This window comes from Watersipora subatra, chromosome 7 (assembly GCF_963576615.1).
Source record: "Watersipora subatra chromosome 7, tzWatSuba1.1, whole genome shotgun sequence".
Lineage (NCBI taxonomy): Eukaryota > Metazoa > Bryozoa > Gymnolaemata > Cheilostomatida > Watersiporidae > Watersipora > Watersipora subatra.
In genome coordinates this window covers 31,014,081-31,038,242 of record NC_088714.1, presented here as the reverse complement: position 1 = coordinate 31,038,242, position 24,162 = coordinate 31,014,081, and the positions used below count along the sequence as shown (strand labels likewise).

The window sequence follows — 24,162 nt, the reverse complement described above, 5'->3', positions numbered from 1 at the left end:
CTTCATATTTCTGAACTTAAGAGAGGAAAGGCTGATGCTTTCCAACAATATAACTTTAGTTTCTAGAGTAATTCAACAAAAATCATAAAAGTATTTACTGTTAAATCTTCAATGAGCTTTGTCTGATTCCATTCTACTTTCTCGAGCCATAGATCGGCGTAGGCGGAAAGAAAGAGGTTGATAGCTCTATGTCTGTGTAGATTATGCAATGGAACCATCCGGAAACAGGCCATGACTGCCTTTTTTCTCTGAGTTGAAATGACTTTCTTCCAATTAGAACCAAGAGAAGAAATAGGGTGCTCCACCTAGTAAAAGGTGCCAACTAATCAGAACAAGATTTGAATGTGAAGTTTGAAAAAAAGCAAGGCATGCAGTATGGCCAACTCATATTTACCAATCTAACAATTCTACCAGCTTGACTTTTATTGGAAACAGGTTTTCTGTTCCAATTTAAACCAAGCGAGTTAGAAAAGCTGACCAGCTTAGGTTGTAGTCAAACTAAAATCAAAACCGGAGCAGGCTGATTGTGTTAATCAAGCTTAATAATTTAATACGCAGTAAAATGCGTAAAACACTTCAGACGCTCGTGTGAGAACAGGCAGTGACCGCAGATGTTTTTAGATAATTCTCATAGATTACAACAATTACAGAGCGCAAGGTGACGGGAATAGCTTGAATTTCAATGCTTTAGTCAGCAGGCAACAGAGTAAGCAGTGAGTTGAGCAAATTGGTTGCAAGGAGCTAAGACCCGTGTGACACGACTGCAGACGGATGCATGCCAAGAACGAGAAGGAACATGTGAGCGGTTATTGTGATACAGAAGAAGGCGGAGAGTGAGTTTTGCCCATATCATAATACCTGTCCTCTTAAGCGTCCAATATTTATCTTGAGAAAAAATAAACAAAAAGTGAAACTCAGAAAGTTGCTTGACATTATAAGTCATAAAACGTTGCATTAGCAGGTGCTTGCAGGTGCTGTTCATTCAATATACACACCTAAAGTATAAGTATAGGTGTTTGAACATAATATTAAAAAAATATCACAGTAAAAAAACTAGGAACATCTCAAAATAACAGGTAACTGATGTATTACTGTCTCTTGAATACTCGAAAACAATTCATTCAAGTGTTAAACCAAGCGTTTTACAAACTATTGTAATGTTGCAGTGCAATAAATTTTAGTGAGTGTAAATATATTCTTCCAGCATTAGGATCAGGTTGAGCACAGCCACACTAGTTGTAATTATACAAAATAATTAATCAACTGTGCCAGAGACTGAATACATAAAAAGCTCGAATACATTGCTACCGCTGTTATCTGAAAATCAGTACAGCGTAGAAAAGGGGCTCAGTGAAATCATAGCCAAGCATCCACAAAAAGACATGAGAAAATGATGATAGCTTCAAGTTTGTGAGTAGTCACGGTAGGGTACATATTAACATTTTAGCGTTTCATTTAGTATGCTACCAAAAGAATTGTACAAAGGATGAGAAATTATGCTCAGAGAGCTTAATACTATGGCAAGAGAAATGTATATGAAGTGACTAGCTTTTATTCTTCAGGTACTTGTCAGTAAACTGTCACATGTCACAGCTTCGTCAGTGTTATAAAATGTACAATATAATATTATAAAACTTACTGACAGACATTTACATCAAACTCCTACATAATGCAGGTTCATGCCGTGGGCCAATGAACTATAACATTGATGAGCATCTGGTCCTAAGTTATTACGTTTACAATATAATATATCTTGATTATATTATTATTTATTATCAATTAATTATGCATTAATAATTAGGTACTTATTTATTATATAATTATTTGTTATCAGTAGTATATTCATAATATTTATATACTATTATAATTATGCTACAAGTATTATACTACCTACATTATACTAATATAGATATATTATTTTATATATAATTTACAAACTGTACATGTTCACAGAATAAGCTTTGTGACTCAGCCCAAATAGCTGTAAACAAGGAAAATGGTAAAGGTGTACACTGTTCTTAGCTATACAATATCGGATGGTCAACCGACCAATAAACAAAGCCTAAGAAAAAGCAATAACTGTAAAAAGAGGTTTCTTGTAAAGCAGGAAGGCTTACCAAATGAAGGCCATAGAGAACTTTGGCTGTTGTCATAATTTTTTCCACCAATTTCTCTTGGGACATCAAAGTTGTGACGAGATCAGCCAGGCTAGGTTTGCTTTTGCCCATCTTCATGTAGAGAGCCTTCTGCCATCGGTTCTTAGGATCAAATCCCTTTATCAGGTAACATATTGAATATATTGAATATTGTAAGTAATTATACTTCAAGCAGTGAAATGATTTGTGAAGACAAACTTTTGTTAGTAAAAGTATTTTGGTAAGTTTATGTTGCTCCAGCATGGCTTTTTTCAGATACTATGTGAAGCCATTGAAACTGCTGATAAACTATTTTGTGTCAAACTTTAGGCTTTTTATTTGCATTTTTTTGAAAAAGTGTATGAAAACTATATCAATTGGTAAAAAAAAACTTGTTTTAAAGTAACTGTACAGAATTAAACGAAAACTTTCTTGACTTTTTCTAAATAACTTTATACTTCAATAAAAGATTGTGGTCAGTAAATGTGTAAAATTATTCAAAAAACTAAATGAGTCAACATCGAAAAGTCAAATACATGGTAATAAAATAATTTGGAATTTAACCATATCGACATTCTGATGCTGTTGTGTTTATAACAAAAGTTCCAATGTCACCTATAGCAAGAGTATGTTCAGAATATGCATTGAGTTTTGGTTTTTAAGCTTAGTTGGCATGACGCAAAACTTGTATATTTTGAGTTTAGCATAATTTGTTTCTGTTAATAAAGTAAATAGCATTTATCGAAGAAACCAACTCTTATAAACCTATTTGAGTAAGAGCAAAAAGTGAAGAAGTTAAAGAGAATTGTGTGATGATAAGAGCACAATGGATAAGCCTGACTAAGTAGGGAAGTGATGGTAGCGTATTGAGGAGTATTTGAGAAGCGGCTATACTGAACGGTAGGATCGTTATAGCCGATCCTTCAACTGCTGGAATGGAAAGGGAAATAGTCAAACTCATAGAGACATGGAATTATTGCATACCATTCGCCTGACGCTCCGAAATCGATGATAGAATTGACTCTAAATAAATCGAAAGTTTACATTAAAAGGGTGTGTTATATATTGTGAACTTTGATAATGAACTGTTCTCACCACATTTCTATCATTCAGTAAAATGTTCCTCAAACCATTATTGGCGGCGGAATAAAATATAAACTACTATGAAAAGAGTTGTCAGCTATTTTCTTAATACTTGTTAGAATGAAAAAAAGAAAATTCTTAATTTCAGATTTTTGAGCTACCAACAACTTTTTAATGTATATTTCTGATCTGATCACCCAACTGTCACGTAAAAAATCATTAAACAAAGAGTCCATTATACACTTTAGGACTTTATACACTTTAGTTTATACACTTTAGTATATAATTTAGGAATGTTGAAAAAAGAAAGCTATTGTAGCTGTTAAAAACGAATACGCTATAGCTCAAATGTGCAACAGGCTCAACAAACTACACTAGCGATGTATTTATATGTTAGTACTAGAACATATAATGAGGGTTAGTATATGCAGTAGCATCTGTGCATATAACGAAACTGAAGTGGTAACTACATCAGACAGTTCCTTTAGGGTATTGTAACCACATCAGATATTTACTGTGGCATATTGTAATCATATTAGATATTTCCTTTAGCATATTGTAAACACATCATATTCCCTTTTTACTGCATTTCCGCTCAACAATTAATTATTTTGTCAATGCTGTGCTAATCACTATAGTAATTGCTACAGTAATTTCTCTAGCAACTGCAAAATTAGAACTTTGCAGGGCTAAATAAAGATTTGATGGAAGCTGATCAAACATGTAAGAATCAACAAGAGAATGGCAAAACAAAGATAATAGGTATTATATATGGATTTATGTACAGTTACAGTGTACTTATAATTCACAAATGCTTCTACATTTTAAAACTCACTTTTTATAAAACATCTAATTTTTATCAAGTGCCAAAAGGTTAATTTGCAAGCTTCATTGTTTAATGAAGTTCTTATTATCATAGCAATTTTATTCACTGAGAAACAAAACACTTGCCTTTTAAACAGAATCAGTGAATGATACAAAGAAAGCTTTTAATGCATTGTAAAGTCGTTTATAAAACATAATTAAATATGGCGGTGAAGGAGAAATTCAAAAAAACCTTCAGCAGCAAAGACAGATCATTATGATTTCTTGGTCAATATAAAAAGGTTCAAAAGAGTTTGCCTCTCCAGATTTCACGTCACATCTTGGCGTTTTCACGCTGCATAAGCAACACTGAATTTTTCACTTCATATCATAGCAAGCTGCTATCCGCAGACGTTTATTGTAATCTAATCTTTAAAGTATTACTTGTAAATGAAAACTTGTTGATTACATTCCTACTTGATTATTAGAGGTAAACATTTTTGGCTCTACTGTAATAGCAAACAACAGATAAAATTGTAAACATGTTAATAACAGAAGATAATGGTTAGTTAGAGCGAGACAACCTACCAAACCAAACTTCTGTAACAAATACAACAATTACGTGACTGTCTTACAATGCCACTTGAAAATGCACAAAGGGAATTTTATCAAACACTTACACTTATTGAAACAAACATAAAGTTAGTAATGTCCAGAAAGCCACTAAATGAGTAGAGACCAGAGTAAAAACAAAAATACAACAAGTAGTATATAAACATAGAACAGGCTCCTACAACTCCAAGTCTAAACTAAACGCAGTGTTCTTCCCTCGCAGCGCTTACATCTCCCAAACTCTATATACAATTTAGTAAAATGTGATATTTTGAGCTTTAGCCTTGAAACTTTTATTTTGACTCGCAGGTAGTTTTTGTTTATGAACAGAACCCATTGCACTCTTTTACAGAATTGATGAGTAATTTTAACATAAACTTCTATCTCCAGAGCTCTGATATTTTACCGCTGTTGCAAAGCACTTTTAGTCTGTAAACTGATAGGTTTGAAGGTGGGTGTAAGTGTCGGTTGCCATTCTCTAAGTTTAAAACTAAATTAGGATTATTATATTGGCTTTCAGAATTTCACCAATATATAATCTACTGACAACCTACAGTTAGATAGATTGTTATTTATACTGAAAGAGTGAATACTTGAAACATTTGGTTACAAAAGTATTGTCGCGCCTGTCTCAGCAAATGAGATTTTGCTATAGGTAAATGCGGAAGTTATATAATCAATGCTGGTGTTACTCATATTTTCAACAAAGTAATAAAGACAAGTTTAAAAAAACCAAACTCTGAGGTTAATGTGAGTAACTTAAGCCGAAGGTTTCCAGTGTTGTAGCACACTCGATCAGTATAGAAGCTATGCTCTATGTTTGTGAAAGATACCAACTGTACAAAACTCACGGTGAACGTTTATAAGCAAATCTGATAGCATACGATCATTGACTGGAACTGAGCAGATATGATAGAAGTATAGAACCTAAAAGCAGGAAATAAAAATAGTAAATGGAAGTTTAATACAAAGAAAAGAAGTCACCTTGCTGTCTGAGGATACTGAAGTCCTTAACAACTCTTCGATGTCAAGATCTGGCTCTTTCTACAAAAAGTGGACAAGTTCAGATTTCATCAAATTAAGTCTTAAAAAGACTGAAGTAAACAATCACAAATCAATTGTGGTTCATTACTGATAAAGAAAAATGAAATAATCATACAAATGATAAGAGGTTGTTCCTAAAATCATAAGGAAATACGAGGTGAGTGGTTAGTAAACATCTGCTGTGAGGTTAGCAATCATGCGTTATCCTACCTACAAATATCCCAACACCAACATGCCTAGTACGGGAATTTGTAAAACTCCAAACTAACTACAGCTGATGCAAAACAGTTTAAGCAAGATTCAAATTTATCCAAACTTCCTGGAGAACCCGAGCATGACCGTAGCGCTAGGATGAGCTGGCCAATCTGTGACAGGTACTAAAAACTAACTTCAACGCCAAACACCAACTTGTACGAGCTATCTGTATGAGCTATCTCGTTAACAATGCGGACAAGGTCAAAGTCACTTCATTACAGCCACAACATGGCAGCAAAACCAAAAGAAGCCTTAGCACAAAATATAACAAAAGCTTTTTTGGAACTATCACCCATGTATGAACTGAAATACCAAAGAGTGCGCGACAGACATTGAGAATAAAAGTGAGAAATTTGTTGTCTGAATAGAACGTCTTGAGCATAGAACCTGGAATTATTGTACCGAACATAAAACTAACTTTACTCAAGTAGAGAATTTCTGTATATTAATTAAGCGAATGTACAATTCAAATAATAAAAAATCAGCTGAGAGTTTGACTGAAACATATTTATACATAGCTTCAACACCACAAAATAAAATTGCTCTCATATTAAAGTTAAATAATAAAATTGCAGGATAATTTAAAAGTTTTAAGGTTACATTTGGCAGTTAATAAATTACATAATTTCAAAAAATGTTGTTAGTTTGTAACTATATGATTGACATAAAAATAACACATGTAGAGTATGTTTAGCTGTATAATGGGTTGCTTAATAAAATAAAAGACTAATATAATTGACTCAGTGAAGATTTTTCAATGACAGGAAATTCATAGCTTTATTAGTCAGACTAGAAAAGCAAACAGTTAACTACATTCATGTTTTGACAAGAAACCCACAGCAAATAGAAAACTAGTACGAGTACTGCCGTTAGCAACAGATAAACACAATGGCGTCAGCAAGCAGTAAGAGGCAAGTCAGAAATTCATCTATCTATTGCAATAATTTATAATGAATGTTTGATGATTCACACATGTATCAGGCTGTTGTTACTGAATAGTAGCTACTAGTTACTTTAAAACTTATTTTAAACTATGACAGAACTCGAATATGGAATTGACATATGTAACACAGTTAATATTTTTAATTTGAAATTATCTAAAACATATGCACCAAGAGAAAATTGCGAAAGATTTGAATTAGTTTAGCTCAGAATATTAGCTCTCTAGATTAGCTAGGATAACAGATTTTTATCATGAGAGAGAATTGCGATAAAGCTCTGATAACACTATACAATAGTTAATTACACTTTGGGATGTGTTAGCTTAAAAGAAAATGTTATATACCATGGGTGTAAAGTTAGCTGTGGTAGATTGCTGCAAGTTATACCACACTGCTGCTAGCAGTGAAGAAAAACTTTGCTAGAATGGAGAATCACATTTAAGAAAAGCGAATAAACAAATTCAAAACAAATTTGTAGTTCAGCTTTCTCTGCTATTGATTAACGGAAAAAGATGTTTGTTATCAAAGTGCCTGAAAAATCAGTCCTGTTGCCAATACAAAAGTTATCTTGTTAATAAAGTTTAGACGGGAAAGTGTAAGACAATGCGGAACTTCTGCTTTCAGCTGAGAGAGTTATGTTACCTGAATGGCATAAACGTCCATGCTTTGAGCCTGATGCTCTAGAATCTAGAAACAATTAGTTGAGGGCCGTATTAACAACACCCCATAACATGAACAGAGGTGACATAAATGCACAAGATAATCTCGCAATTATATAGAACTTAGTTTAAATAATATGACCAAACAGTCATGCGTTCACGAGATGTGTACTTAAGATCTCAAAGAGCCAAACAACAGCCATACAAAATGATTACTGCGTGTCATCGAACAAACTAAAAATTGTAATCAAGCTAAAGTATTTGCCGGATAATCAAATGAACATAGGCATCCACACTGCTGTCAGTGATCCAAATGAACATAGACATCCACACTGTTGTCAGTGATGTCCTGAAAACGCTGAGGAACAGACGATGCGAGTAATTGGAACAGAACATAAAAGACAACACGCCTCATCAGGAGGCTTTTGGAGAACGACTAATATGAGAACCATTGAGCTAGGAGAAGTTATGACATACACTGAGTAAAGATTTTCCTTGTCATGATTATAAAATTTGGTAAAATTAATTGCTAAAGAAAGCTTAAAAATTATGTAGTAGGTTACTGCCCTTTAATAAAACCTTGATGTCTGTGTGCGTGTTACAATTACAAGCAGATTGATTTGTAAAATAGAGCAAGGCAACTTCTGCACAGTCTAATCAGCAAATGTGAAATTAAAACATTTTTGACAAAAATGTTCAACTTACTTTCAGATATCAATGAGTCTGAAAAAAATGCTACTGCGTGTAACAAGCTGAATTAGACCCCCGAGTCGTGTGTAGGTCTTTATGTTTAATAACTAATGAACAAAGATGCCTCGAACGATTGGAAATGCCTTGCTCAGTGTTAAAAGCCAACGATGTGCAAAAAATAATGCACCTGAGACAGAACATGAGGATATATGTTAGGCTACATCGTATGACTGGACAATAAAGGAGGAGCAATTTAGTCTGAGCTGGTAGTCAGTATCATGCACGCAGGCTAAGTTCTAATGACAAGGATATGGGCATTAGGAAAATGGGCAGCTTGATCAACATAAAGTCTAAAACTACAGTTTATTTACACGTCTCCTTGACGACGCACAACTGTTACTACTTCTCCAAAATTTCCAACAAGTTAGAAGTTATTGATAAACTTGGCTAGGAAACAGTACGTAGCAGTCTATAGAAACGTGTAAATAAATTCAAGCAATGGCATCAAGTTTTAACCACATAATGGCGGATATGCTTACGCCTTCGAGTCGTGCGAGCTGCAATTGCGAGGAGACAGTAGAGCATTCCTTATAAATATTGTTAGAGTGGGATGACCTGAATGCCTGCCCATATTTGGTGTTTTTGCCAGTGGCTATGCCTGGTTAAGATTTTGTGTCATATTTTAACAAAGACAAGAAACAATGCACCATATAAGACGTATGATTTTAAAAGTTCAATTGATGTTTGTAGTTAAAACGGAAGCTTGATTTTAGTCATTTGAAATTAGTCAGATTGAATCATAATTAGGTTTAAAACAATCTCGAAAGCAATGTACATTTCAAAATTATGTAAAAATCACAATTTTTAAGTACAGTCTCGAAAGTCTCCTAAGGGCACCTAATATGGGAAGGTCACCAGTTTCATCTTCAACAGGATATTTGCAATTATTACAGAGTTCAATTAGGAAGCGTATGTAGATCAAAAAAGGATAGAGAACACGCTGATTAAGTCCTTGGTAGCAATGCAAAGTGCAAGTAATGGGAGTGTATGTGTAAAAGAGAGTTCTGAGTTGTAAGCTCATCGCATACATGAATGAGTGTACAACTCCTAGATGTTGTGAAGGTTAATTAGAAGGGAAGTCTCAAGCATTTAAACAAGGCAGTAAAGATACAAAAACATACAGACTAAACTGAATCTTTGTGGTATGGTAATGTCATCTGTAGAATCAAAACTGGAATTAAGTAGTAATGCAAGAAATACGTTTGTCCCATAAACTTCAAAGGAATGAGATAAAATATAACTTTTTACATTGCCAAGCTGTACTTTCATCTTTTCCCAACATGACATCACAAGTAGACTGTGACTTCTACTGTAACTATATAAAACTACGACTAGCTGTGCATTATATCAGCACTAGCAAACCTTCTAAGCAGGAGTCATTAATTTTACTTTCGTTGGTAATATCTTTTACTTATTTACCGACATTTCATTAAATATGTTATAAGAAAGATACGTGGGACTTCAACAAAGCATGTTTACAAATGTTTACGATGGAAATTGAGCTCTAGCCTAAGATGCGGGCAGTACAGGATACGTACCTCGATGAGCTTATCTTTAGCCTGTTGCACTAGCTCTTGCTCGGGTCCTCCAAACACATTCAGTCCGATGGGAAGAAGTCTTTTTATTGCTGCTACCACCAAGCTTGTAAAGCCTTCTGCAAAATGGCAGAATAACATAAAATTAATACTGCACTGCTCCAGGGTTCATAAAAGCAATACTGCACTGCTCCAGGGTTCATAAAAGCAATACTGCACTGTTCCAGGGTTTATAAAAGAAATACCACTCTCTCTCTAGGGTTCATAAAAGCAATACCACACTCCTCCAGAATTCGTAAATGCAAGACCACACTCCTTCAGGGTTGATAAAAGCAACACCACACACATCCAGGGCTCATAAAAGCATTAACACTCTTTTCCAGGGCTCATAAAAGCATTACCGCTTTCCTCCAAAGTTAATAAAAACAATACCACACTCCTACAGAGTTGATAAAAGCAATAATACCCTCTACCAATGTTCGTAAAACCTTTTGCAAAATGGCAGAGTGACAAAAAAGTAATACCACACTCCTCCAGGGTTCATAAGATTTGGCATCAAGCGCGATATGTTTTTGACACAACACACTAGAGCAAAAAGCTGAATTCTTATGAGTAAATAACAAATTTTCTTATTTCTGTTTTTTGAACTACATGTCAGTCAACCAAACTTGTAATTGATTGTCCTCCAATGCATGCAACTTAAAGGATGAGATGCAGCTGTAAAAAGCTTGCTAAACAAACTAGTGACAATTTCTCAGAAATGAACCTGGAAGCTTGTTGATTTAGTAGGAATATAATTGATGATCATGTTTTACATCCTCAAGCAAAAAAGCAGATAATTATGTTAAAATAACACTGAAGAAGAGTTCTAGGTATAACTAGTATTTACTGACTCCTCGTCTTTGACAAGTCTTAGTCATTGTACAGAGTTATGTTTTGGGTACAAGATTGACACAACTGTAGTTAGAGGGTATCAACTGTTCTATAGATCTATCAATGAATGACGAGTCATTGATCCTACACGCACTCAAGTATAATACATGTACACACAGCAGATCTCCTACACACACTCAAGTACAATACATGTACATACAGTAGATCTCCTACACGCACTCAAGTACAATACATGTACATACAGCAGATCTCCTACACACACTCAAGTACAATACATGTATGTACATACAGCAGATCTCCTACATGCACTCAAGTACAATATACATGTACATACAGTAGATCTCCTACATACACTCAAGTACAATACATGTACACACAGCAGATCTCCTACATGCACTCAAGTACAATACATGCACATACAGTAGATCTCCTACATACACTCAAGTACAATACATGTACATACAGCAGATCTCCTACACACACTCAAGTACAATACATGTACATACAGCAGATCTCCTACATACACTCAAGTACTATACATGTACATACAGTAGATCTCCTACATGCACTCAAGTACAATACATGTACATACAGTAGATCTCCTAGACACACTCAAGTACAATACATGTACATACAGCAGATCTCCTACATACACTCAAGTACAATACATGTACATACAGTAGATCTCCTACATGCACTCAAGTACAATACATGTACATACAGTAGATCTCCTACATGCACTCAGGTACAATACATGTACATACAGTAGATCTCCTACATGCACTCAAGTACAATACATGTACATACAGCAGATCTCCTACATACACTCAAGTACAATACATGTACATACAGTAGATCTCCTACATGCACTGAAGTATAATACATGTACATACAACAGATCTCCTACATGCACTGGAATACAAAACATGTACATACAGCAGATCTCCTGCATGCACTCAAGTACAATACATGTACATACAGTAGATCTCCTACATGCACTCAAGTACAATATATGTACATACAGCAGATCTCCTACACACACTCAAGTACAATACATGTACATACAGCAGATCTCCTACATGCACTCGAATACAATACATGTACATACAGCAGATCTCCTACATGCACTCAAGTACAATACATGTACATACAGTAGATCTCCTACATGCACTCAAGTACAATACATGTACATACAGTAGATCTCCTACATGCACTCAAGTACAATATATGTACATACAGCAGATCTCCTACACACACTCAAGTACAATACATGTACATACAGCAGATCTCCTACATGCACTCGAATACAATACATGTACATACAGCAGATCTCCTACATGCACTCAAGTACAATACATGTACATACAGTAGATCTCCTACATGCACTCAAGTACAATACATGTACACACAGAAGATCTCCTACATACACTCAAGTACAATACATGTACATAAAGCAGATCTCCTACATGCACTGAAGTACTGTACATACAGAAGGTCTCAAACATTTAAAGTTCCAATCGAAATAAGCTGAATATCGTTCAGGAAAGTTTTTTCACATTGAGAAGGATTCGAACATGACATTGATACACAACACATAACTCCTTGCACCTAAATCTTTTCAGCGTAATCAAGTTTCCATGTAAATATAATCACGTTATTTACCACTTGTAAAGAGATGACAAACACATCTGATGACGTCTGTAGTTTGGGAACATGTACACTGCCTAGTTATTATCAGCAGGGTAGTGAATTGTCTAATGATTGAAAGTACTAGACTTAATGAGTTACTTTGTAGTGCCCTTCTACAGAGTAAACATCTATGATATGTCAGACACTGAAAATATGTGGCTGTAAAAAGCATTAAAGCCAACTAAACACGACAGCCTTGAAGAAGGTTGGGTGAAGTAGCGCAGTGATCAAAGCTAAGTCATACCTTTTTTTCTCCCTTTCTTTTTCACTCTCTTCTCTCCAGACGGAAGTTCAGGACGATGAGTGACTGCGACAGTTGTGCTGCTGCTCGGCATTATCAATGTCATGTTGTTTATCTCATTAATGTTCACAAACGTTGTCTCGGCGCGTCTAAATGTCTGGAAAAGTACAACACAGAAAAGCTACAATAATCAGCTTTATTGTGAAGATATATGAAGCAGCTAAAGTAAAATATGGCATACCGATATAATACCGATATTACACTGATATTACACCGATATTATACTGATATTATACCGATACTATACCGATACTATACCGATATTATACCGATATATACCGATATCATACCAATAGTATACCAATATTATACTGGCATTATACTGCGAATCATTCAAATAAATGATACTCAAGACACAGGTTTTGATAAGAATAAAATAAAAAGCCAACCAAATGAATTAACATGGTTTAACAAAAAGGTTAACATGGTTTAACAAATGGATTAACAGATATTAACAAATTAGTTAACACTCTTTAAAAAATAAATTAACATGGTTTAACAAATGAACTAACATGGTTTAACAAATAGATAAACATGGTTTAATAAATGGATTAACAGATATTACCAAATTAGTTAACACGCTTTAACAAATGAATTGACGTGGTTTAACAAATGAACTAACAGGAATTAACAAATTGATTATCATGGTTTAACAAATAGATTAACATGGTTTAACAAATGGATTAACAGATATTAACAAATTAGTTAACACTCTTTAACAAATAAATTAACATGGTTTAACAAATGAACTAACATGGTTTAACAAATAGATAAACATGGTTTAATAAATGGATTAACATATATTACCAAATTAGTTAACACGCTTTAACAAATGAATTGACGTGGTTTAACAAATGAACTAACAGGAATTAACAAATTGATTATCATGGTTTAACAAATAGATTAACATGGTTTAACAAATGGATTAACAGATATTAACAAATTAGTTAACACGCTTTAACAAATAAATTAACATGGTTTAACAAATGGATTAACAGACATCACCAAATTAGTTAACACGCTTTAACAAATGAATTGACGTGGTTTAACAAATGAACTAACAGGAATTAACAAATTGATTATCATGGTTTAACAAATAGATTAACATGGTTTAACAAATGAATTAACATATATTAACAAATTAGTTAACACGCTTTAACAAATGAATTAACGTGGTTTAACAAATGAACTAATATAGTTTAACAAATGAAGTAACAGGGATTAACAAATGAACTAACAGAGATTAACAAATTGATTATCATGGTTATAAATATAAATTAACATGAATTAACAAAAGAATATTTAACATTGAATATAATATAGCTTATATTGAATAACTAATTTCGTAATGAATGTCAATGAAGGCAATCAAATAATTCAAGACTTTTGCGCGCTTTGCTCATATGTATTTTCTCATCGTATTTCTGTAGCCACATCTGCCTAAAATGTTTTAAACTGTAGTATATTAGTGAAGATAGACCAAGGCACAAGCAAACTAAAGATGACCTTGCAGTTTAGCCAAGCTGACCCTTACAGACATACCTCTGCATCAATAATTTTATATTTGCTGAGTGCATGTAGTGATTGAGCCTTAGAAGTTTTCAATCTGTCAGTGGCTGATGGAGTTGAGTAGTTAAGTAGAAGGAGAATTGAGAGTGAGACATGCTTATGATTAAGATGAACACACTAAGGGTTTCTGTTTATCTTGAGATTTATGCCTGCCGTTACAATAAATCTATAATAAATAAGTTTGAAAAATGTCTTAAGCCGTGCGTACTTGTAGAATACAACAAAAAACAAAGCATGCTCGCTGATGACTCTGGGTTTTCAACCAAAGTCATAGCAATAGCTGTAAAAGGTCACACAAGTGTGTGATGTTAGATACTGACATTAGTTACTGAAAGTGTGATCTAGGGAGAAGAGACACACCACTGAGTAAAGTTATGTGTCTAACGAAATGAGCTCAAAACTGAGGTGCCCACCATTGAGAACATGACAAAGAAAGCACAGCCACCAGCGAGATGGATTTACGTGTGAAACTGAAATGAGCTCAGAAATTTAATGACGAGATATGGTAACAAATTCAATGGGCTTACAATTGAAAAGCACTTGCAAAATACATACTTACATTTGAGGCCGACCAAAAGTTGAAAACTTTGGCCACATGCTCAAATAGTATCTCGGCATCTGGGTGTGGCTGTTTTATCCAGCTAGACCGATACAGATCTACATAGCGGATAAGTACTGGATAAGAGGCGTATAAGTCCCTCACCATTGTCTGGAAGTCCTGCAACATATAAGAAATAATTTCTTACATTCATTAAAGAGATTTCATCAGAGCACATCATGTATTCATATGACTACATGATGTGCATATATGTAATACATCATGTATTCATATGAATACACAATGTGCATATATGTAATACATCATGTATTCAATGAATACACGATGTGCATATATGTAATACATCATGTATTCATATATATATATATGAATACAATATGTATGTATATGTAATATATCATGTATTCATATGAATACAAGATGTGCATAAATGTAATACATCATGTATTCATATGAATACACAATGTGCATATATGTAATACATCATGTATTCATATGAATGCACGATGTGCATATATGTAATACATCATGTATTCATATGAATACATGATGTATCATGTATTCATATGAATACATGATGTGTATTATGCAATACATCATGTATTCATATGAATGCATGATGTGCATATATGTAATACATCATGTATTCATATGAATACACGATGTGCATATATGTAATACATCATGTATTCATATGAATACATGATGTGCATATATGTAATATATGATATATTACATATATGCACATCATGTATTCATATGAATACATGATGTACTAAATATATGCACATCATGTATTCATATGAATACATGATGTATTACATATATGCACATTGTGTATTCATATGAATACATGATGTATTACATATATGCACATCGTGTTTTCATATGAATACATGATGTATTACATTTATGCACATTTTGCATTCATATGAATACATGATGTGCATATACGTGAATATATGAAGTACATTCATGTATCTATCACAACAAAAACAACCTAGCTGGCCGCCAGCTTATAGGTAGAAAGAGGGATTCTAAACTCTAAAAATAGTGCCATGCAAGCAAAGAAATTGTCTGACTACACTTCAATGATAAATTTATTGTTTTGCTTAAAATAAATGCACAATAATAATGTGATGTACCACAGAAAGCTCTAGGCATGTACAGTTATATGATGATTTACCAGATTAAGCTGTAGGGATGTACAACCATAATGTGATGTACCACATAAAACTGCAGGTATGCACAATTATAACGTGATTTACCAGATTAGGCTGTAAGGATGTACAACCATAATGTGATGTACCACATAAAGCTGAAGGTATGTACAATCACGTGACATACTAGGCAAAGCTGTAGGTATATGAAAATTTCTTTGGTCAATACAGCTGTGAATGCTGTTTGTAGCTTGTCGACAAAGATCGATTATGCTTACACGCACCTCGGTTAGCTGTTCTTCAAGATCAGAGGCTGTCTCAGAATTACTGCGTTTCTCTACACAGTACTCTTCCTCTTGCTTCCTCACCTCTAGAGCTCGGTTCCTAAGCTTTTGAGCCATGGGAATGATATACTCAGTGAGCATACTCTCCGTTGCATTAAATAATATTGCCTGAGTTCTCACTGTTAAAAACAAAAATCCTAATTACTTTCACTGAATGGAATATAATCTATTAAAGGTTTTGTTATTTATATGCATACCTAATTAATAAAGTGGCTGGTTAGCTATTGGTGAAAAGTACACTCAAGACATTCAACAGTTCTAATAATATTACAGCTAATATAAAGACTATCTATAATTCAACCGAAGTCTCTATGAATACCCATATTCATGTGCATGGTAATTCATTGTTTCATGGTAAAAATACAATAGAGCGCTATATGGCTATCTTACTTCAGATGTAATCAGAATTGTTATAAGCAAAAGGATTACTATAGCCATAAACTATTATCTCATAATTGTCACAATCCCTTATAGCTCAATAGCCATAACATATTATTATCAATTACTACTATGAATACTGTGATAATGTAACAGAATGTGACCTAAGGACCTAAACATAATGCTCTCAAAATTAGCAAGTATAATATGAAAAATTAATTATTTTATTGTAAATATTCTTTATAATAGTGATTAGCATAAAACCTTTATTTGAACACCATGGCGCTCTATTTTACAACTATGGTCCTATTGTTTAATTAGAGATGGCATTCAAATAAAAGGTGGTGCTGCATCTTTCGACTAGCTCGTCAGAATTTTGGGATGATAAATACAACCCTTTTACAAGCGAAGCAATGCTAATGTCGTCTATATTTTATACTCTTTTTCTGGCGAGTTGTCATTAATGCCATCGGCCTCAGCATTTTTTCTAAGCCATTTTCCATGTTCATCAAAGTATCAGACCACGGTTAACAAAGAACTACTTAATATTAGTGTGGTGCTGTTAAGTATTTCGATGGTGCCACTTTCAAAATTTTAAAGAAAAAACTGTAAAGATTTGGAATTAGAAAACGTACATAACGTTTTCAATTTTTAAAGACATTATCAACATTTTAACGTTAGACGCCATAACAATGGCTGCTATTATGTCGTAAGGTATTCCTGAAGAGTCCCTTCATCGTTCATCAAAACGCTTTAAAGTCTTCAGGTCAGATTGTAAACTACATTATAGACGAATCTGAAAACATGGATACAATTTAGACCTTAGTGAATTCGAATTAGATGGTAGTTCTGATGATTGTGAGAATCGATCTTCTCAGGTACACCATCACTAAAATCACGACAACCACTACGGCAACTCTGACAAAAATTAATTGTTATTGGTGTAACCGAATCATTATTAGTACTATTTGTGGACACTCTTACTGATCACTTTCTATTATGGGTTCGTAAAAATCAAAAATGTCAGTCAATTAAAGGTTTTATATTAAATTTTATTTTACAGTTGGAAATAAAAATATTTTTTATTTTTAAAATTAGTAAGTAGAAAGCTTTAGTTATTTTATTATAAATATTGTTTATAATATTGATTGTTAATTAATTTTATTTTACAGTAATAACAATATATTGTTTCATTCTATTTATTTACAGTTCCATTGCGGGTGCTTGAAATAAAGTTACAACAGAACCATTGGACTGACTTTGAATGCCCTCAGCACTCTTGATTAACCCCTGAAACCTACTAGCTATTCTGTTCATCCATGGAGCATCAGCGACACCGATATGTTTTTGGATGAGAGTCAGCACATCACCCAGCACAGAGTTCATTTGTTCTGATGTCACAGCAGTTACTCGATTAGCCTGTGAGCCTCCACCATCAGGTCCAAATGCCCACCACTTTGGAAGGTAGCTACAAACAAATGATATGTCATAGTTTATAACTCTCCTGATGAAGACTAAAAAATGATTTAATCGCTACAGTTTCATTTTAGGTGATGTTTGGTTAAAGTATATATAAGGTGTGAAAATAAGGACAATGAATAATGTAAAAGAAACTGCCGGTTCCCTTTACTCTCCACAAGACAGTCAAGCAACAACACCGAGTGTTATAAGGTGTAAAAACAAGGACAATGGAAAATGTATTGTCATATACTAGTACCCTAGCAATTTGGTGTCTTGTAAAATATTGTCAGGTGTCCGTAGGACATTCTCAATAAATGGTCATTCCAGAACTTCGTCTATATTATTTGTCATAAAGCACAGAGAATAACTATCGGCATAATTATTCTAAAATCCTGGAAGGCAGCCGATTATAGCAGGTGATAGACTGTCCGTCTAGTTAATTTAGAGCAGGTGTTAGACTGTCGGTCTAGTTAATTTAGAGTAGGTGTTAGACTGTCAGTCTAGTTAATTTAGAGCAGGTGTTAGACTGTCGGTCTAGTTAATTTAGAGCAGGTGTTAGACTGTCGGTCTAGTTAATTTAGAGCAGGTGTTAGACTGTCGGTCTAGTTAATTTGAAATAATGAGTTTGAGTCCTTCACAAAGACATATTTTATCCCAGTCTCCAACCCTTGCTCGGACAGACATACATGTATGAACAGACACTTCTTTTACTATGGTAATGGTTCATCTGGATTCAGTCTTTTTCTGTTCACTTTATTTTATTCACGGTGAAGCATAATGCATAACACAATACAGTAGACGCTCTTATAACGTATACCTCCTATAACGTAAATTCCAAATAACGTAAAAAAATTATGTGAAGTTTTTGCTTCCTACTACATAAAAATTCCATATAATGTAAAGTGTCAAGGCGGGCGAGTTTTCAAAATCGATTTAAATGTTAGTTTGTTTTGCCGCACTTGCGGAAGAAAAAAATGCCGTGCAATTAGCGTACTATTTATTATATATATCTTTTGCGACGTTCTAGTTCGTCATAATAGATCATTAAATGTGTCGACAAAAAGACGAATAGGAAAGCTGCGCAATTCTTCATAAATACAAAGGCGATCGGTAAGTGTAGGTGTTACAGCGTCGCTCTACCAGTCCTATTGTCATGATTTGGAGTATCATCAAAAATTATCTTTATCCTAGCCTTGACCCCAAGATAGTAATAGACGACGAACGACGACAAACTATAGAACTACTTTTTATAGTAAACAGATTTTGTTGTTTTGCCTAATTGTAGACATACAAAATATTTGTTATTAGCTTTACTTTGCAGAATAGCCTTTGCTGTTTAGAATAATAAGCAAATCGTTGTAAATGAATGTCCAAAATGTGTAGTTCTTATCAACTTGTTGTAAATTTACCACAATCATGGTCTATAAAACTAGTGAGGTTGATCATAAAGAGGAGAAAGTTGTTGATGCAAACCAATAATCCTGCAGCTACGGTACAGCGCAAAAATTAAAAGAGTTGAGTAAAGTTTTTCCTTCTTGCATGACCAAAGGGGTGGGTTTGGAAAGATCTTGGAACGGATTAGGCAATTTACATGTCTTTTAACTTTCTTATAACATAAAGTCCCTGCAACGTAAATGTTCCTGGAATGGATTATTCACGATATCAGAGAGTCTACAGTATTACATTTTGAGAACAGCATTAAGTTCTTATGTAATTTGATTGGTTCATCAACCCATAGTAAAAAGAGTAAAAACCAATTACACTCCAGCAAAAAAAATCACTATCAAAAATTTATGAGATGCTTTATCAGTTTATTTTGTGACGCATTTGATTGAATGATAGCGTAAGAACCAATACATGCCTGCAGAGCATAGGAAGGGTGACCTCAATGATATGCAAGCTTCCCTCGCTGTCTTCATTGCTGGCTGCTAGAACTTTGATAGTCTCTGCGATTACATCTAGCTCAGGTATAGACTCTGCTAGCTGTGTCATTATTTCTGTTCAAAAATAACCAGAATTTTGTTTTTATGTGATTTGACAGAAACAATATAATTGAATTTCAATGTTGCTGATTTTAATACAAATTGATTCCTGAAACAGTGCAGAGAAGCGACTTGAGGAGAAACAGAGCGTGATTTGAGGAAAAACAGTGCAGAGAAGAGAGGTGACTTGACAATATCTCTTTGAACATCCAGTGACTTCAGAAAAATCATTGGCATAATTCTCTAAAAGAATTGCAATAAATTGCATATATTCTTGCTTGTACTGATCTAGATTCACATTAGTAAGAAATCCGCAGGTTGGCAGTTGATTGTGTATATTATCAGCTTTTGTTTGCAGACAGTCAAATTTGCTAAAGAATCAGCTGACAGAACTAGTGTTTTCAATGGAAGTCTTGAGTGTTAAAAGATTTATACTAGCCACAAAGTATGAAACATGATGGGTCTATAATATGCAGTATGTATGTAACAATAAGTTTACAAATTAGAACTGGCTTATTACATCATCTGTATAAATACAGAGAAATTGTGTACCATGGCTAGTCAATCAGAATTTTTGGTTTCAAAGCTCTATTTAAAAAAATTGGAGAAAAATCTAGGCATGCATTTTTGGCATAAAACACGTGTACCAGTGTATTGATATTAAGCTGTTTAAATGCACAACAGCCAGTATGGGAACAAACCAAGAAGAACTTAAAAGATTGCGAATACCCAAAAACCTAAAATAGCAAACTTAGGGTTTATCCTCCACAGAAGATGGTGAGACAATGTTTTACAATGCTTTGGTTGATACTTTAATCAAAGGTTTCCGATTTACTACAACAACTCGTTGCATTGCATCTGTGATCCACCCTACAACTGTTTTACCTAACATTTCAATAACTAAAGCAACATTCGGAGTTATCCTCTTACCGTGTGCCTCTAGCGAGTGCTCCTGCACTTGGTCGGGCGGCACTTGATAGACAATGGAGAATCTGTTCGAGATGTTGTACTGCGGCTCGAGAAAAGCTACAGGAAAGCATGCAGCAAACGCTGCAACGCATTCTCCCAGCTCAGGACGATGCCTACAAGAATTCAGCGTTTATATAATACGATTCCAGTTGCTGGAAATCGATCAGCATGCAAAAATATAGTATGCAAATCAGCCAAATGAGACTCGTAGGTTGCTACAAAAATAGAGCCACATCAGGTGGCGTTAGCAAGATATGATCAGAGGGAACTAGCAATCCAGTGGTAAATATGCGCTAAAGACGGCTCGTTAGCTAATCATTTACCCGTATAGCAAGGTTGTAGCATTTAAAAATGTCTTAGAGTAAAATTTATTATCGTAGAATGCAAAATTTTACCTTCTTTGTCACAGCAATAGCAAAAGTAAAAAGTTAATTCTTCCTAGTACTATTATACCTAACAATGGAAATTCTCTCGAACAAAAATTGTTGGTTCATTTTTCGTTGTTACAATAATTAAAACTCAAAGCAAAGTTTGGAATCGATCAGGGTATTTGTTGTACATGGCATTTGTCAGAACCCGGATGTTGACAGACGCTTGTTTAACATCCTATAGATTGTTTTCCATTTAATTGTAAGACCCATGATAGTAAGCATATATTAAAAATTGATCACTTACAGGAGCAATATGTTTGACACACTTTTATCTAATATTATCGCATACACGAGCAAATGTACAATGTTCGCGTTGACAGCTGTATACTGGTGACCAACAAGAGTGTTTATCACTGTTTCCATGACGCGCATCATGCCGATTTGGAGTTGTGCACACGTTGAGTTACCGTACGATAAGCATTTCAATAGACATTTGCATGATGTTAAAAAGGTAAGAAGGTCATTAATAGGTCAATAATTAGCAACGCAATTATAATTTTCAATGCAATTAGCTACTGCGTCACTAATAATTATCCCATAGTTCAATAATTAGAGACGCAGTCTTGTCAAAAGACAAACCACCCAACAGTATTTAGGACTTTTTACTGAATGTGAACAATCAGCTATGAGTTTTATCAGTAAAGTAAAAGCCAGAACATAAACACAGCACCAAAAAATTAAATTACACAGGTTAATAAGCAATTTTGCCTAATCCTAAGTGTTAAGAAGCAAATAGCTGGGGCGGAATGGGCTGCTTAGTAGGGGAGGGTGGAAAGGGAGAACCACAATCAGGCTATGAAATAATACTATATGGAGTAAGTAAGCCCCTTCACTCTACTGGAGTTAGGTTTGAATACTCATGCACGTATATTGACCCAAGGTCATTAACATGTATTGACATCCCATTGCAAGTGTTATGTAAGTTGAAACAAAATACGTATAAGGGTGCAATACTTTCCATAAAGGACATCTACTTTACTACTTTTTGTTTTTGCCTCATGGTATAATTTGTTTGAAATGACAATGACCAGTGAAAATAAAGTGAACACATATATCTATCCATCTTAGCACAACATTTTTATAATGCTTAAAAACCAAATGATGTCTGGAGTAATAAATAACTAATATTTTGTAATATTTAACAAAATAAAGATACAGCTGAACAAAAACCCCACATTTAGTGTTTAAACTTTGAGGCGGAACACTGGAAGTAAATCTATCTCATCAAAACATGCCATGTACCTTGTAAAACTGTAAATGTTGTAATATTCCTTGAATGAGCCAATGCTTTAAAGCACTAATGCAATAAGTCAATAAGCATTACTGTACTGAATGAAGTAGTGCATTAATAAACTAATGCATAAATGCACTAAAGCATTAATGCACTAATTTGTAAGCAGTTCAATGCATGAATTTGCAAATGCACAAATGCACCATTGACTACCCTGTTAGAAAGGCGAGGCATAATTCTACTAGGGAACTATAACAGATGCAGTGTTTGTTAGTCTGAGAGCAAATAAATATCTGCAAGACTGAAACACCGATGCCATGTACCTCATCAATTCCTTGTTAAACTGTTCGCTGTAATGAAACATACACACTGCGTACACAAAGAGTTGCGTAGCCGGCAGCCACAGATAAACCATATAGTTTTAAATAACTACTAAACAATATGTTTGCAGGTTTGGATAAGAATTGATTGCTATGGGATAGACAATAATTATATTTGAAATTATATGGTTTCGCAAAAGAATTTATACACAGTTGCATACACCATGTTTAAGTGCAGATACAACAACTAAATACAAACATGGTAAGATGATATAAAATAAGCAATGGAGAAATAGTCAAACCCTAAGTTAACTAGGTAGGTTTAACAAACTGTCTATGTTTACATAACAAAACATTAATAGCTACGGTGAGAAGTGAATGTGTCAAAAAAGCGAGAATTGTCAGTTGGCTGAGACAAAATACAGAGCGACCTTGCACTAATGAGATGAGGTATTTTAGACAGCTTTTGCATTGGTTTAAAAAAATTTTAATTAGTAGTATCTACGTATATTGACAAATTTGGCGACCTTGTTTCCATAATTCAAACCAAATATTTTCATAGACATTAGTTTGGGTTTATATGTTACTATTCATTCTCCAATTAACACTCACGTGATCAGTGCAAGTAATTTTGATTTGCTAAAATTGATCAAATAACATCAAGACATGACTAACTAGTAAAGCATCAAGAGCTAATCTATTTCTCACAAAATGTGAAACCATGACACTTGGTGTGAGCCAAACATATGATTGGATGTAACCATAGCTCTAATGGGTATGTGTATGATACAATAATAGCAGTAGCGCTTGCAATCGCTAAGTAAAACAGATAGCAACAGATCTAAGTGAAGACACGGGTTCCTTATTCTAACAGAAAAAGCCTTCATAACAGAATAACAAGAGGGGCTATGATGGACATACCGTTGCACAAAAGATTCGCTGTGAGCACCCATCGTATACAGAGAGTGAAGTATTCTGTAGCAAGCCAACTGTATGTCATTCACTGCAACAACAAATGTCCAGCAATCCTTCAATACAATGGCTCTACAGTCTGTC

At 34.2% G+C, this 24,162-nt stretch overlaps 1 protein-coding gene across 1 annotated transcript in view; it reads right to left on the bottom strand.

The window, feature by feature from the left end:
- Positions 1-24,162, bottom strand: part of LOC137400667 (ryanodine receptor-like) — a 167,140-nt gene that overhangs the window by 38,034 nt on the left and 104,944 nt on the right. Inside the window, 14 exon segments of the mRNA XM_068086999.1 lie at positions 99-305; positions 859-885; positions 2,118-2,273; positions 5,619-5,678; positions 7,517-7,561; positions 8,763-8,780; positions 9,822-9,937; positions 12,646-12,799; positions 14,831-14,989; positions 16,275-16,453; positions 18,014-18,180; positions 20,035-20,170; positions 21,086-21,237; positions 24,028-24,109. Of these exon segments, the coding sequence (XP_067943100.1) occupies positions 99-305; positions 859-885; positions 2,118-2,273; positions 5,619-5,678; positions 7,517-7,561; positions 8,763-8,780; positions 9,822-9,937; positions 12,646-12,799; positions 14,831-14,989; positions 16,275-16,453; positions 18,014-18,180; positions 20,035-20,170; positions 21,086-21,237; positions 24,028-24,109 (1,658 nt within the window).